Below are 13461 nucleotides of genomic sequence, written 5' to 3'. Positions count from 1 at the left end.
AAGAAGCCCAAGAGAGATCTCTTTTCTTTTCCACCATGTGAGAACACAACAAGCAGTCACCATCTATGAACCAGAAAACTGATTCGCCAGACACTGAATCTGCCAGCACCTTGGTCTTGGATTTCCCAGCCTCTAGAACTGTGAGAAATAAATGCCTGTCATTTGTGGGCCACTCAGTCTATAGTATTTGGTTAAAGCAGCCTTAATGGACCAAAACACCATGCCTGTGCCCATCAGCAGCATGAAGAATAGGAAATGATGTCTTCCCACTGTAGGTGTCACTGTTGACCTCCATCACACCTTCTTGCATCCACACCCTTGCTGTGGCCTTATTGCGGGTGGCATATGCTTCCCTGACTCTGGGCTCTGAGGTTGGCTATGTGATTTACTTTTAGCCAATGGAATGTAGATGGAGACAGGAGGGTGCCAATTTTGGATGAGGCATTTAGAAGCCCTTGGGTTTCAGTAGACCCTCTTGTGCCTCTGATATCACCATGCAGAGAACATGCCCCAGTTACCTCTCTGGTCCAAAAAGTGTGAGAGACAGGTGGAAAGAGACATGGTAGACACCCTAGCAATCCCAGATGTGGAGCTGCTTAGTCAATACCGTTCTAGATCATCCAAGTCCTAGCCAACTCATAGACACCCAGGTGGTAATGCAGGATTGCTGCTTAAGTCCACAAGTTTTGGGGCTGTCTGTTATGCAGCAACAGCTAACTCATACACTTACCTTTCGTATTTATTTTGGAATCCCCCAGGCCTAGTAAAAGTCCCAGAATAGTGTAGGTGCTCAAAAACTATTCATTGTTTGAATGAATGAATGGAATCTCCTTTTTGTAAACCAGCTCATCATAATGTCTCACTAATGGCTGCCTTACATTGCAGTATTTATCTCTGTGATTTTGGAGGAATAATTAAAAAAAAAAAAAAACAAGGTAAGACAGTAACCTCTCTTGATATGAGCTGCTAAGCATTTAAAGTCCTAGGAGTCAGAGATCACCTGGCTGTCTTCAACATCACCTGCAGGCAGCTGGTGCATCACATACTGTGGTGTGATGAAGCTAGCCTCCTTCACCCCCCTCTAAACTCCGACAGGAAGAAATGACCCAACATGGCCATGCATTTATCTGGAGTCAATGCTGATTCTGACTGCATGTCCACCTTTACCCTCAAGCATGTGAGTCCCATCGGAGAGGTTGCTAGTATGACATCAGATCCACTTTTCTTCCTATTTTTCAGAGGAAATGTTCCAACACATCCGAGGAAACACATGCCTTCCCAGACTGGCCTGATGCTGTTTCCCAGGAGCTGCATTCTGGAAGGTGGACCATCAGGTGGAAGAAGTATTCTTCAGAGAGCTGCCTTCCCAAGGGAATGGTGACAGCTTGCGCTTGCCGGGGAGTCCTGCTGCCTTCCGAGGTGTGAAGGGAAGGCATGCACTGTGCATATGCTGTACCATACAGTTTTGCCTACAACTGCTTGTAGCTTCATTGTAGCTGTGAATGCTCTGTTCCTCTCCTTTTCACCCCTGAAGATTCGCGAACATGCAGGATTGAGCTGTGCGAGGCATAGCATTCCCCACATGGTAGGCGAAGGAGGATGTGGGTCTGACGGCTCTACCGCCGCCCACCCGGGTGAATGGACATGTGTTCCGGGATATCAGAGCTTGCGGCTGACCAGCCGACATGTCCACAGGCAGCCCTCCCACTGGCTGTGTCGACATTTTGGTTTTCATTGAAGGATTTTACTGGTACAGACTTTACAAAGGCAAAATTGTTTCTCAAGGAAGTGGACATGAAAGATCTCAAATCAGAGGCTGCTAAAAATGAGAGGCCATCAGTTGCAGAAAAGCAAGCACAGATTAATGACCTATCTATGTCCTACATGGTTTTAGGACTGCGCCTAGATGGGCTTAAAGACCCTAGCCTAAAAACTATAAATGTGCTTCCGTTTTTGCCCTGTAGGACAAGAAAGCCTTATAGACTTGCTTCTAACTGTGAGAGGAGGAGAGGCCGGGAAGGGAGAGGGAGAAGCGGAGGAGAACAGGAGACAAGAAGAAGGGGAGAGGGAGGGGAGGAGGAGAGAGTCTTGTCAATATCTTTTTAGTGCACAAAACTAATTTTGTTCATCTTGGATTTGGTGAGCTGGATAATATTCTGTGCACAGCTCCTAAATGAATTATTAAATGTCAACTCAAGATGGCTTAACTAAAATACTCAATTTAATAACCAAAAGTATCGAAGGCAACAACAATAATTTTGCAGGTGATTGTAGAGTTGTCAAGTCAAACCATTATAGACAAGCATTTGGGGTTTTCACATAATCTCCTTCCACATCTCATCTTCTGTCACTAAATACCCACTCTGGTGAGCATATTCCATTTCAATAAAGATCATCCCTTCGGTGCCAGCTTCTTTTTATTCAGATCGAGCCAGAAAACCTTTTTTTTCCTATAATATAAAGCTAAACAAGATCTCAGTCACAACCACCAAATCTTTATTAATGCATTCCTTGTGCTACTTCTGAATATTAATAAAAATTAATAATTAATTTTGCCTTTGGCATTGCAAGATATACTAGTTTTAATTAGTGTACTGTACTCCTATACAATTAAAAAATAATTGATGTCCACGCTTATTGGCGGTGTCTGTGATCTTCCTTTCTGTTGTTGTCAACAAATGCCTTAAAAAACAAGTTCAAGAATGTTGTGCTGTCCGCTTGATTTACACACCCAAAGTAACAGGCAAATCTTTTATGATGAAACAGAACAGTTTTCTGTTTAAATTATATACAAGTATATTAACTAGAAAGAGAAAATTAAAAGCTGATGGCTACAAGGAATAATGGAAAGTCTATAAAAATGTTTTATCTATCAACAAATTTGCCTGGAAAATATCAATGGTTGGCACCATCTCTCCGCTGAAACATGGAGAGGCCATCTTGGATCTGTTATGTCAATTCCATCAAGCATTTAATTCTGACGTCCTCCTTAATCAGCTTCAGTTATTTAAATTCAGCATATCATGTTACTGTTATACTACATCATTTTAATTGTGCCATGAACTACTTTATTATAGAATGCTAAAGTATTTCCCTGTGCCTCCTTCTTCCTCTTTCTGAACAATGCCAGCTGTAGAGAGATAGCCCATGGTGAAAGGAGGGAAATCGCTTCCTTTGAAATTATTTGTGTCAAGAATCTTGCATAGAGAGAGGGTGGTGGTTGTTTTAGCAATAAATAATTCAAATCCCATAGCACATGTTTCTTAGTTTTCTTTCCTTGAGCCAGGATTTTTATTTTTTATGAAATCTCCATTGAACAACTACAAATGTATCTGTAATACCAAGAGGTAATAGGCTAAGAGGAAAGAGACTTAGAAAAACACACGGCAAGGAAGAAAGAGTCAAGGTGAGATGCGGATTTCACAATTTACCCTGGACTCACTGGTTAATAAGGATGTTTAAGGCAGAAAAATCACAAATTGACGCAAATTTTTATCATATTCGTGATCTTAATAGCAATTTTGTTTTTTTAAAAATCTACTCTACCAAAATATCTGTCCTAAAAATGTAATCTTTGGTTTATTTTCCATAAGAGAATTGGCTTCAGAGAATTTATCACAATCTAAAATCATCTTGGCCATGTATCTGTTTACTTGTTCATAATCTGCATCTCCTCCTAGGTCCAAGTACATGAGCCCCGGTGCCTGACTGCTCCCTTCACAGCTGCACTCACGTGCCGAGCACAAGCTCTAGCAGAGCACTGGCATTTCGCAAACATCCATGGAATGAATGTATTAATTCTGACTCAAAATACTTTTTTATTCTCCCCCTTTCTAGAGTCTTCTAAATTTTCTTTTCCCATGCCCATCAAAACGTGAATGGATTAACCAGCTGTGGTCTAACTGGAGAATGTCCATTACTCAGTGATAAAAAAAATAAGCCATGAATACACACAATACCATGTATGAGTCTCAAAACAATGGGTTGAGCCATATAAACCAGCTTCCAAAGAGTCTACACTGTAGGATCTAATGCATATGGAGTTGCAGAGCAGGGAAGGCTAAGCTGTGGTGAGAGAAATCAGAACAGAGCACACTTTCTTCTCAAGAGAATCTCCCCAAAAAGAGGCATGAGGGAACATTCTGGGGTCATGGAAAAGTCATAGAGCTTGATCAGGCTGATGTTTGCATGGATATTATACATGAAACTATACACCTAAGAGCTGTGCGTGCATCCTGTGTTAATTACATCTTAATTTTTTAAATCTTAGTAACACATTTTTTTTTGTAGTTCATTGGCAATGGAAGGAGGAAACGCAGAATATGAATACGGTTAAGAGGCCCTGGAATTCCTGTTTCCATATCACGACCTCCCTCCATCCACAGATGCAGGGAACAGTGCTACTAAGCAGCAGAGTTGACAGATGTTCTTACAACCCCCCCTCCTCCCTGATGCGTTTTCCTACCTGGCTTCACCCCGCCCCCGGAGGCTGTAACAGGTCTCTCTCACGCACAGGTGATGAAGGCAGGGGTTCCTTCATTGCAAGCACGCCGTCTTGGATGCAGGGAAGCACCCAGCTCCTCTGCCAGAAGCTGTGAATAACACTCTTAACAGTCCATGCAAATGCTGTGGTCTACGTCTGCATGCCCAGCTGGTCTGCTGATCAATTTTTACTTCTCAAATTGGGTCAGTGAAAAAGGACAACGCTTTCTGTTCCCGCGATCTAAATTCTCAATGTGATCTAAATTCTATTAACACTGAGGAACCTGAAAATTCCAAAGCAAGCCTTTAGCTTCACTGGGACCACCTTTCAGAAAGGCCCATTGACCTATTTTCTTTTTAAACCTTCCCTTTCTTTTAATTAAAAGGCCCAAAGTTCCTGGATGTTAATCAAAGATTAGCTTGAGAATTAAAATGCCGTGCATCACTCAGAAAAAGAACCAAGTCGAATGGCGAACCACACTTCTCTCCTAATCAGTCCCAAACCACCTCGAAAGGGCCTTCTATGCAACTTCCTCATGTCTGTGAGAGGAACCAAGTGGGAGGGCTTCCTGCTGTCATGCTCTGATGGGGAGATGGGCTGTGGAGCTGGGGTAGCCTTTGGGGATTCTCTGTTGACTTCCTGTAAGAATTGGATCTTCTCCTCTGACTGCACCTGAGAAGTCCTGATTTTCTCATCCTGATTTTGTTTCTCTTTTCCTTTACTCATGGGTGATGGGTCCATAATCGACCAAAGGGTCTAGGTATCGCAGCTGGCCTTGAGCTTTCTAGTCCACTGTTTTTGATTGGCTCCTGGGGTGCATTGGAGACCTGAGGGTATCTGAACTGCAAAAGTGAGTTCCACACGTGGCACGAACGCTCTTGGTCTGTCCAGAGCTGTCCCTTCCACAAATCTCTGTCTGTTGTTGTCCCTCAGGTTCACCTAGGAGAGCCTAGGTCATGTCTCAAGGACGTTGAATGGCAAACAACACAGGCCCCCTGGGCAGTGCAGGCCTCTAAGAATGACTGTCATTGCATGCAACGTGGGGACATTATCAGGGAGGAGACGAGATGCTGCCTCCAGCCAGAGGCAGAGGATGTCAGGCACAGCGTGTCCCGCAAGAGTGAAACTCAGGCTGCATCCTCAAGGGAGGGATGGTTTCAGGTGGAGGAGGATGTTCTGGGCTCCGCAGGCAAAGGAATGTTGTCTGATGAAAGAATAAGAGCTGTTTTCTGAAAAGCAGTTTTTCCCTGAAATTCAGACATTCCCATGCTGGCTTCACATGTGTTGCCATCTCGCATCCCCTCTGGGCACATATGGCCTCCCCAAAGCTTGCTGCAGTCAGGGCAGACAGGAGGGACACGCGGAGAGCTGTGGGCGGCACCAGCCACCGCGCAGATCAGGGAAGAGCGTCAGGTGGTTCCACTGCGAGTCTCAGGTCTGCCCACTGCTCCCTGTCTCTGTGCCCCATCTGTAAGTGGGGCCTGTGGGGTCGGACTCAGGGAGTTGTTGTGAAGGCTAATAAGGCCCATTGCACCCTGTCCCTTAACATGTTGTAAAGGCTGAATGTTTGATAGCTACTATTAATCGTTTTGTAGGCTAGAATCAAAGGATAATAATTTTTAACTTAAAAAGCCACAAAAAGGTGACTTTTAAAGACCAAGAAACAAGCACTTTGGGAGGTGGAGATGGGTGGATCACTTGAGGTCAGTAGATCGAGACCAGGCTGAGCAACATGGTGAAACCCAGTCTCTAATAAAAATACAAAAAACTTTAGCTCGCTGTGGTGGTGCACACCTGTGATCCAAGCTACTTGGGAGACTGAGGCAGGAGAATCACTTGAACCTGGGAGGCAAAGGTTGCCGCGAGCCAAGATCACGCCATTGCACTGCAGCCTTGGCAACGAGAGCAAAACTCCATCTCAATAAATAAATTAATAATAATAATTATAATAAAAAATAAGAAACAACAAAAAGTCACAGAATCATATACCCAGGCCACTCCAGTCCCTGTTTTCTTTTCCGTCACACAGCCCCATCCTCAGTCAGTTCTGCCTTATCCCGACCGCTGAGTCTCACCTGCCCTCTCTCAGAATGCAGTGTCCTCTGCTGAGCCCATTTCAGTCAAAGTCACCTTTAAAGAAGTTTGTTTTAAATGGACCCAAGACCAATGCCCCAACTGCAACACTGTTCCCACCACAGTGTAGTTTAGTGCATGCCCTCGGAGACTTCAGCTTTCACTGCTCCCTCCACTCCCATGTCACCAGGGGCGAGGTTGGCCTTCTGGAGTCTGCAGCTCTATGTGTCCCTAACAGGGTAGAGCTTATTTAGCAATGGCATCAGGCTGCAATGTAGGCTGAAACACACATACCGCACACTGTGTGTGTGAAATGCTTTCACATGCATTAATTAGTATGTGAGCTCTCCTCTGCCCTGGAGATGAAGGCTTTTTTTATGAATGTACCTTATTTTGCTTTATTTGGCAATAAATTCTTTAAGACTGGGGACTTGGTCTCGTCCTTATGATCCCTGACAATACCTAAGTGTCCCTTGTGCATTTTAGATAGTCAATCTGTCAATATATGTTTGTTTGTTTGTTTGTTTGTTTATTTATTTAGACAGAGTCTCACTCTGTCACTCAGGCTGGAGTGCAGTGGCTCACTGCAACCTCCGGCTCCCGGGTTCAAGCAGTTCTCCTGCCTCAGTCTCCCGAGTAGCTGGGATTACAGGTGCGTGCTGCCACACCCAGCTAAGTTTTGTATTTTTAGTAGAGACGGGGTTTCACCATGTTGGCCAGGATGCTTTTGATCTCCTGACCTCATAATCCACCCGCCTTGGCATCCCAAAGTGCTGGGATTACAGGCATGAGCCAACGCGCCCAGCCTTATTTATTTTACTTTACTTTTCCATAAGTTACTGGGGTACAGGTGGTATTTGGTTACATGAGTAAATTCTTTAATGGTGATTTGTGAGATTCTGGTACACCCATCACCTGAGCAGTATACGCTGCACCATATTTGTTGCCTTTTATCCCTTGCCCCCTTTCTACTCTTTCCCCCAAGTCCCCAAAGTCCATTTTGTCATCCTTATGCCTTTACGGCCTCATAGAGGCCAGGAGTTTGAGACCAACCTGGGTAAGATGGTGAGACCCTGTTTCTACAAAAAAAATAATAATAAATTAGCCAGGCATGGTAATGTGAGCGTGTGCAGCTACTCAGAAGGCTGAGGTGGGAGGATCACTGGAACCCAGGAGGTCAAGGCTGCAGTGAGCTATGATCAAGTCACTGCACTCCAGCCTCAGAGACAGAACAAGGACCTGTCTCCAAAACAACAAAAACAGTTCATCTCATCTTTTTCCCACCCAACCCTGCTAACATTGTGGACCTGGAAATGGGCTTAAATCCTGATCTGCCATCAAGGTCACAAAGGACCTGAATTATGTTTGCCAGCCTTCCTCACTGCTGCCCTTAGAGAAGGCATCCAGGCATCCTTCATTCTAGGGGACTTCATGCCATCAGCACTATGGCGTGAACACCCTCAGGAGAGGGGAGCGAAAGCCTTATGAGGCTTTTTCTGCTCAGTCATTCCTCTGCTGCTGGATGGAGCTTGTTTCCAGCCTAGTCCACTCTAGGCCTCTCCTTGGACTACACAGAGAGACATCAAGATGAGAGCTGGCCCCAAATGGGATTGAATGTTGCGTGTGCTTAACTTTTTGTGTAACTGGCCAACATGACATGTCTAACTATACAAATGGAAATTTTATGATGATAAGATCAGTAGTTACTGAGATATTTATGTGACAAGATGACAGATATAAAACTACAAAGCTTGCTTTTATGCCTCCCATCTTTTCAGAGGAAAAATATAAATACCGAGATGATGGGTCACTTTGAGGAGAATTTATGGTCTAAATTACCTAATACCTGGTGAACTTCTAATATGCATGATGAAGTCTGTCTATGGTATTAAAAAGATAAACTTCATTTCCCAAGACTGTAGCAAATAAATTCATCCTGAAGAGGGATCCAAGTATCTCATCGTCTCCTACCCCAGATAAAAAACTAAAAACCCTGCCCTGGAGGAAGGGACTTTCACCAGGTTGCATTGCACAAGCATCTTCCCAGCCTGGGTCACGATGGCCTCACGTCGTCATCAAACATTAATCCATCTTTTGGAGAGAAATCTAGGTCCTGAAATAATTGTGTGTTGATAAAATACAGCAATAAAATACAACATTCCCTTGCCACTGCAGAGTGCACACGAACTGAGAAAAACATCAGAGGAAGCTACCGGACACGTTGTGGGCAATGCAGCTGTGGCTGCTGCCAGGAAGCTACCGGACACGTTGTGGGCAATGCAGCTGTGGCTGCTGCCAGATCTGTCCTTCAGTCCAGGTGACAATTGGCAATGCAACACCTCACCTGTGTGCCTGGGGTCAGCCTTCTCTCCATGCCTGGCTGCTGCCACTTTTCCTGCTCAGATGGGCATGGGAGTTGCCAGGTGGTGTCTGGGATCAGACACTGGTGGTGTCTGGGATCAGACCTTGGCAGCTGGACAACCTGAGCTTTCTTGTTGCCGCGGGTACCCCTTGTTACCCACTTCTGGGGAGCGCAGCCAAGCCCCAGGGCCATGAATTCATCTCTGTGCCGAGCCACGACCAGGCACTCTGCAAGCCTGACTTCCTTTCACACTCACAGGTGCTCTGCAAGCGGAGGCACCATTCACCATCCTCACCACCAGATGATAACAAGAGCCCGGGAGGAAGGGGAGGGAGCCCTGAGCTCTGGTTGGGAAGGCTGAATGAAGCCCCATGCTTCGAGTTTCTAAATGTTACCTTCTCACCCTGCTTACTCAAGGTTGTGCGGTCCTGATGGAGCTGGTGTTTAAAACCCAGTCTCCCTGTGTTCAAAACCTCAAACCCTGGCTGTCTGGGTAACAGCAATAGATTAGAGGTGGCAAGACAGCAAGTTTCTTTCTTCTTTTGTTGTTGCTCCTTTACAATAGTGTCTTTTCCAGGGAATCATGGAGTGTCAGAGCTGAGTGGGCTCATTTCTAGACCAATCCATGGAACTCCAGAGAAGAGAGGGGCTTCTCCAAGGCCACACAGCAAGATGGTCTGCAAGGGAGGCTGAAAGCCCAGCTTCCTTCAGACCCTAGATCAACTTTCCACTGTGCCTCCTCCTGCCTTCTTTCAATTTCATATTTCACTTCGCTAACATCCTGCCTCTGCCCAGTGCACTGTCATGGTTTGATTATTGTAGGGGTGTTGGCAGGGCACTAACCTTTCCCCTTGGTGTGGTTGTGAATTCGTGTGTCAGCCTGTGTGTGTGTGTGAGCTGCGTATCAAACCCAAATTAAACTCTTTTACTGTATTTTATCCAATCGATCTTCTGTGTACTCCTCAGCACCGTCTCATTTAAATAAAACTTCCATTTGTAACAATCCTATAAATAGAAAGTCTTATTGATCAGGGCCCCACCGGCAGGCTGCACTTTGGTTATCACTGAAGCCTGACCGGTTAATGTGAGGGCTACAATTTATTATGCAGCAAGACACAAGGCAAGGCCGTGCCATTTAGATCTCTAAACAGAAGCATGCTCAGCTCCAGCAAGCAGATCCAACGGGGCTGTCCTTGGGATCACAATTTACTCTTCGTTTGCCATTTCCCAACCTCAGATGCTCAACGGGCTTGGCCTTGTTGGAGACACACTTGCCCCAGTCTGCATGGGGGAAGTCGGTTATTCACCACGGCAATGAAGATGTTAGTTCAGGAAGATTACAAAAGCTGGCTTCTGGCCTCATGTGGCGGCTCGTGCTTGTAATCTCAGCACTTTGGAAGGCCAAGGTGGGAGGATAGCTTGAGCTCAGGAGTTCCAGACCAACATGGGCAATATGGTAAAGCACCATTTCTACAAAAACGTACAAAAGTTAGTCAGGCATGGTGGTGCACCCCTGGAATCCCACCTACCCAGGAGGCCAAGGTAGGAGGATCACTTGAGCCCAGGAGGCAGAGGTTGCAGTGAGCCAAAATCGCACCACTGCATTCCAGCCTGAACAACAGAGCAAGACCCTATCTTGGAAAAAAAAAAGCCTGGGTTATTCTCCATTGGGAGGTCATGCTGGGAAAACGTGAGTGGGCCTGTGGTGAACCAGAAATGTTAAACTAACCACATTGAAGTGTCAAGGTTCTCAGCAGTACTAAATGCTCACAATGAGAAGGGCACGGTTACCTGGGAGTGGAATTTCTTTCTGTTGGAAGCTGTAGGCTTAGATCATGCAGCTATTGCTTTGCTGAACAAGCCACGAACCATTGTTGTCATCATTCTGCTGGACCTTTCTTATAAATTGCCAATAACGTCAATCAGTGTTCCCAAGAGGTTTACAATCAAACGGCTTCGCCCAAATCCATGCAAGCCAGGGATAAGCGGAATGCTGGGCTACTCATGGAAATAAGGTCACGTTTACGCCTACACGTGGAGAAATTTGGCCCAAACCCCTTGCTTGCTCCCAGGGGCCCTGCTCCCCAGCCAGGCTGAGACTTCCTGCTGGGACTTGCCTGTGACTGAGGCTCCATGCTGGGTCTGCCGACAGATGGACCCGTGAATACTGAGCACCATAGCCAACAACCTGAACGCTGGATGTGCTGGAAACTCACCGCCACCAGAATGCTGCAGAAACCCATCAGAGAAGCTGGTCTCTCATTCCAGACCCCAAAGCCTCCAGAACTGCTGGTTTCCTGTGCCCCATCTGCCAGTATTGGATAGGGAGCCACCCTTCAGGTCCACATGGCACAGCAGAAGCTAGAGTGTAACATTCCTTGGTTTTTGTCTTTGGTTTTGTGGATCTTGTCTGTCCCTATTTACAGCAAAGAGCAGGTGATGATGTTAAGGAGCCAGTGCTGGTGTCCCCTGCCACTGGGCACTTATGTTTTCCATTAGATCTCTCCTCAGAACAGAATGGTTGGCAGGTGTCTCTGGACACACTCGGGTGAGGGCTTGTTAACTTGCTACATGGCTTCAGGGCAACTGGGAAAAGACCTGCTGTCAGACATGGGGGCCCTGACGTGCCAGTATCAACAGGAAACATCCCTGGGCCATTGATGTCACACAGTAGCTCAGGTTCACACACACACACACACACACACATACACATACACAGCTATAAGCAAGAGTATCTCTTTCTGTGTACAGTGCAGTCTACTACTAGATCAGAAAAAATAAGCACAAGGACATGTCTCTCCAAAGCATCAACAGGGCCTACAGAAACTAAGCAGTCTGAACACCGAGCCTAAAACACCTAAAACACCTATTTCCTCGGGTTTCTCCAGGAACAAAAGTTAGAACTTGCATGGGTACTTGTTCTATATCGGAGTAACTAACACGTTCATTCAGAGAGGTGTCCCAGGAAAGAGAAACCGTATATCAATGAAGTAATCCCATCTCTTTTGTAACTAGTTGTAGGCAAAAATAATGGTTTTTCCAGTTACTGGTGGGTCTGTGGAAGTTAAAAAATCGCTGGGCCCAAGTTCCTGTAGGGACACTTGGCTTCCAAAGTGGTCTCTAAACTCTCATTTATGGTCCTCTCTCGTTAGGCCAGATGCTGAACTTGCTTATCTGTTATATTGCAATCCGGGTCTTCATAAAGTCTTTTTTACTGTTAAATTTTAATAACTTGGGTTATAGGTAGGATAGAAACAATATCTAAGTGGCATTTAAAAGCAAATCCATTAAATTTGAGGGTAACGGCATTACAAGGCTAGAAACATTATCATTTCAATCCTGCGGGGGGAAATGGCTACCATACTAGCGAAGGAAAATTGTGTACTTTGGAAAACACAATCCAAGTCTAATATCATCTGTGAGAAGGAAATTCTTTGCTCATTACCAGGGAGATTGTTTTTATCTTACCTAGAACAAAAGTTATTAAAGTTTGAGAACTGTAAAATACTTAATGAGAAACTGCAGACTAAATTAGAGCAGCCAGGACCTGCGCTGGTATTTGCCGATGATAAACTTCAAATCTTGACTGTGAGATAGTGCCCTGGCTTACCCAGACCCTCTCCGCCCGCCGTGAGTGCGCAATGACTAAATGGTTAAACCGAGCAGTGAAATATTAAGTAGGTAACCACGGAAACCATGATGCTGTCCAGTGTGGGGACAGAGCTGGGAGCATTTCCTCTTGGATTCAAGGGAGGCGTTGATATTCCAGTCAAAAGCCAGGGCAGCTTGACCCATCTTCCACACTTGCTTCAATATCCTGCCCCTCTATATACCCTGCATGCAACGAAGAGGAGAATGTTCTGGCAGGCACAGAAAGAGATGCAGCAGCTTGCAAACAAGAGAAGCAAAGAGAGGCACAAATGACTAGCTGCAGAATATTGCCACCTGCCAGGAGTGTCCACCAGGCCCCCCAAATCACACAGCTGAGGAGGTTCAATTGTAGCTCTGGGCATCTGCAAGCTGTAACAAAAGTGCCAATATGATTAGCCGAGGAGAGGTTGGCTCTCTGCTTCTTTAGGGGAGGGGAGGTAGAATTGTTCACTAATCTCTTCTGCACTGGGCCCAGGGACTGTTCCACCTGGTGTTAACTCCTTGGGACCGTGAACTGTGTTGTCTACTTGCCACTGTACATGATAGGTCACTTTCTACTAAAATGTCCCTTGTCCTCCTGGAGTCCCACTTTAAAGCACCTCCTGAACACTGCTATAGACCAGTGGTTAGACCTACCTGGGGAGCTTTTAAAAAAATATTCATGGCCAAGAGCCACACTGGGAGATTCCAATTTTATTAGTTTGGAGAGAGGATGGATATTCATGTGTTTTAAAGGCTCCCTGGCACACGCCAAGGGCTCTGGCTGAGAATCGTGACCTCTGACCAGTTGTTCACAATCTGTACTGCACACGGGCTCACCTGGGGAGCTTTAAAACTACTGATGCGATGCATGAGTCCCCCCCCCCCCCCCCGCCCAGGAATTCTGCTATGA

At 45.7% G+C, this 13461-nt stretch overlaps 1 protein-coding gene across 1 annotated transcript; it reads left to right on the top strand.

Moving 5' to 3' along the window:
* The first annotated feature begins 1111 nt into the window (after positions 1-1111).
* LOC111553947 lies at positions 1112-2631 on the top strand. Its single transcript, XM_023229112.1, is given in 4 exon segments — positions 1112-1173; positions 1486-1693; positions 1696-1815; positions 1847-2631. Coding segments are annotated over 4 exon segments (438 nt in total). The 3' UTR covers positions 1895-2631.
* The last annotated feature ends 10830 nt before the right edge of the window (positions 2632-13461 follow it).

The sequence above is a fragment of the Piliocolobus tephrosceles genome, chromosome 21 (assembly GCF_002776525.5).
Source record: "Piliocolobus tephrosceles isolate RC106 chromosome 21, ASM277652v3, whole genome shotgun sequence".
NCBI classification, from domain to species: Eukaryota; Metazoa; Chordata; class Mammalia; order Primates; family Cercopithecidae; genus Piliocolobus; species Piliocolobus tephrosceles.
Note: the sequence above shows the minus strand (reverse complement) of the source record. Positions and strands in the feature narration are given on the sequence as shown.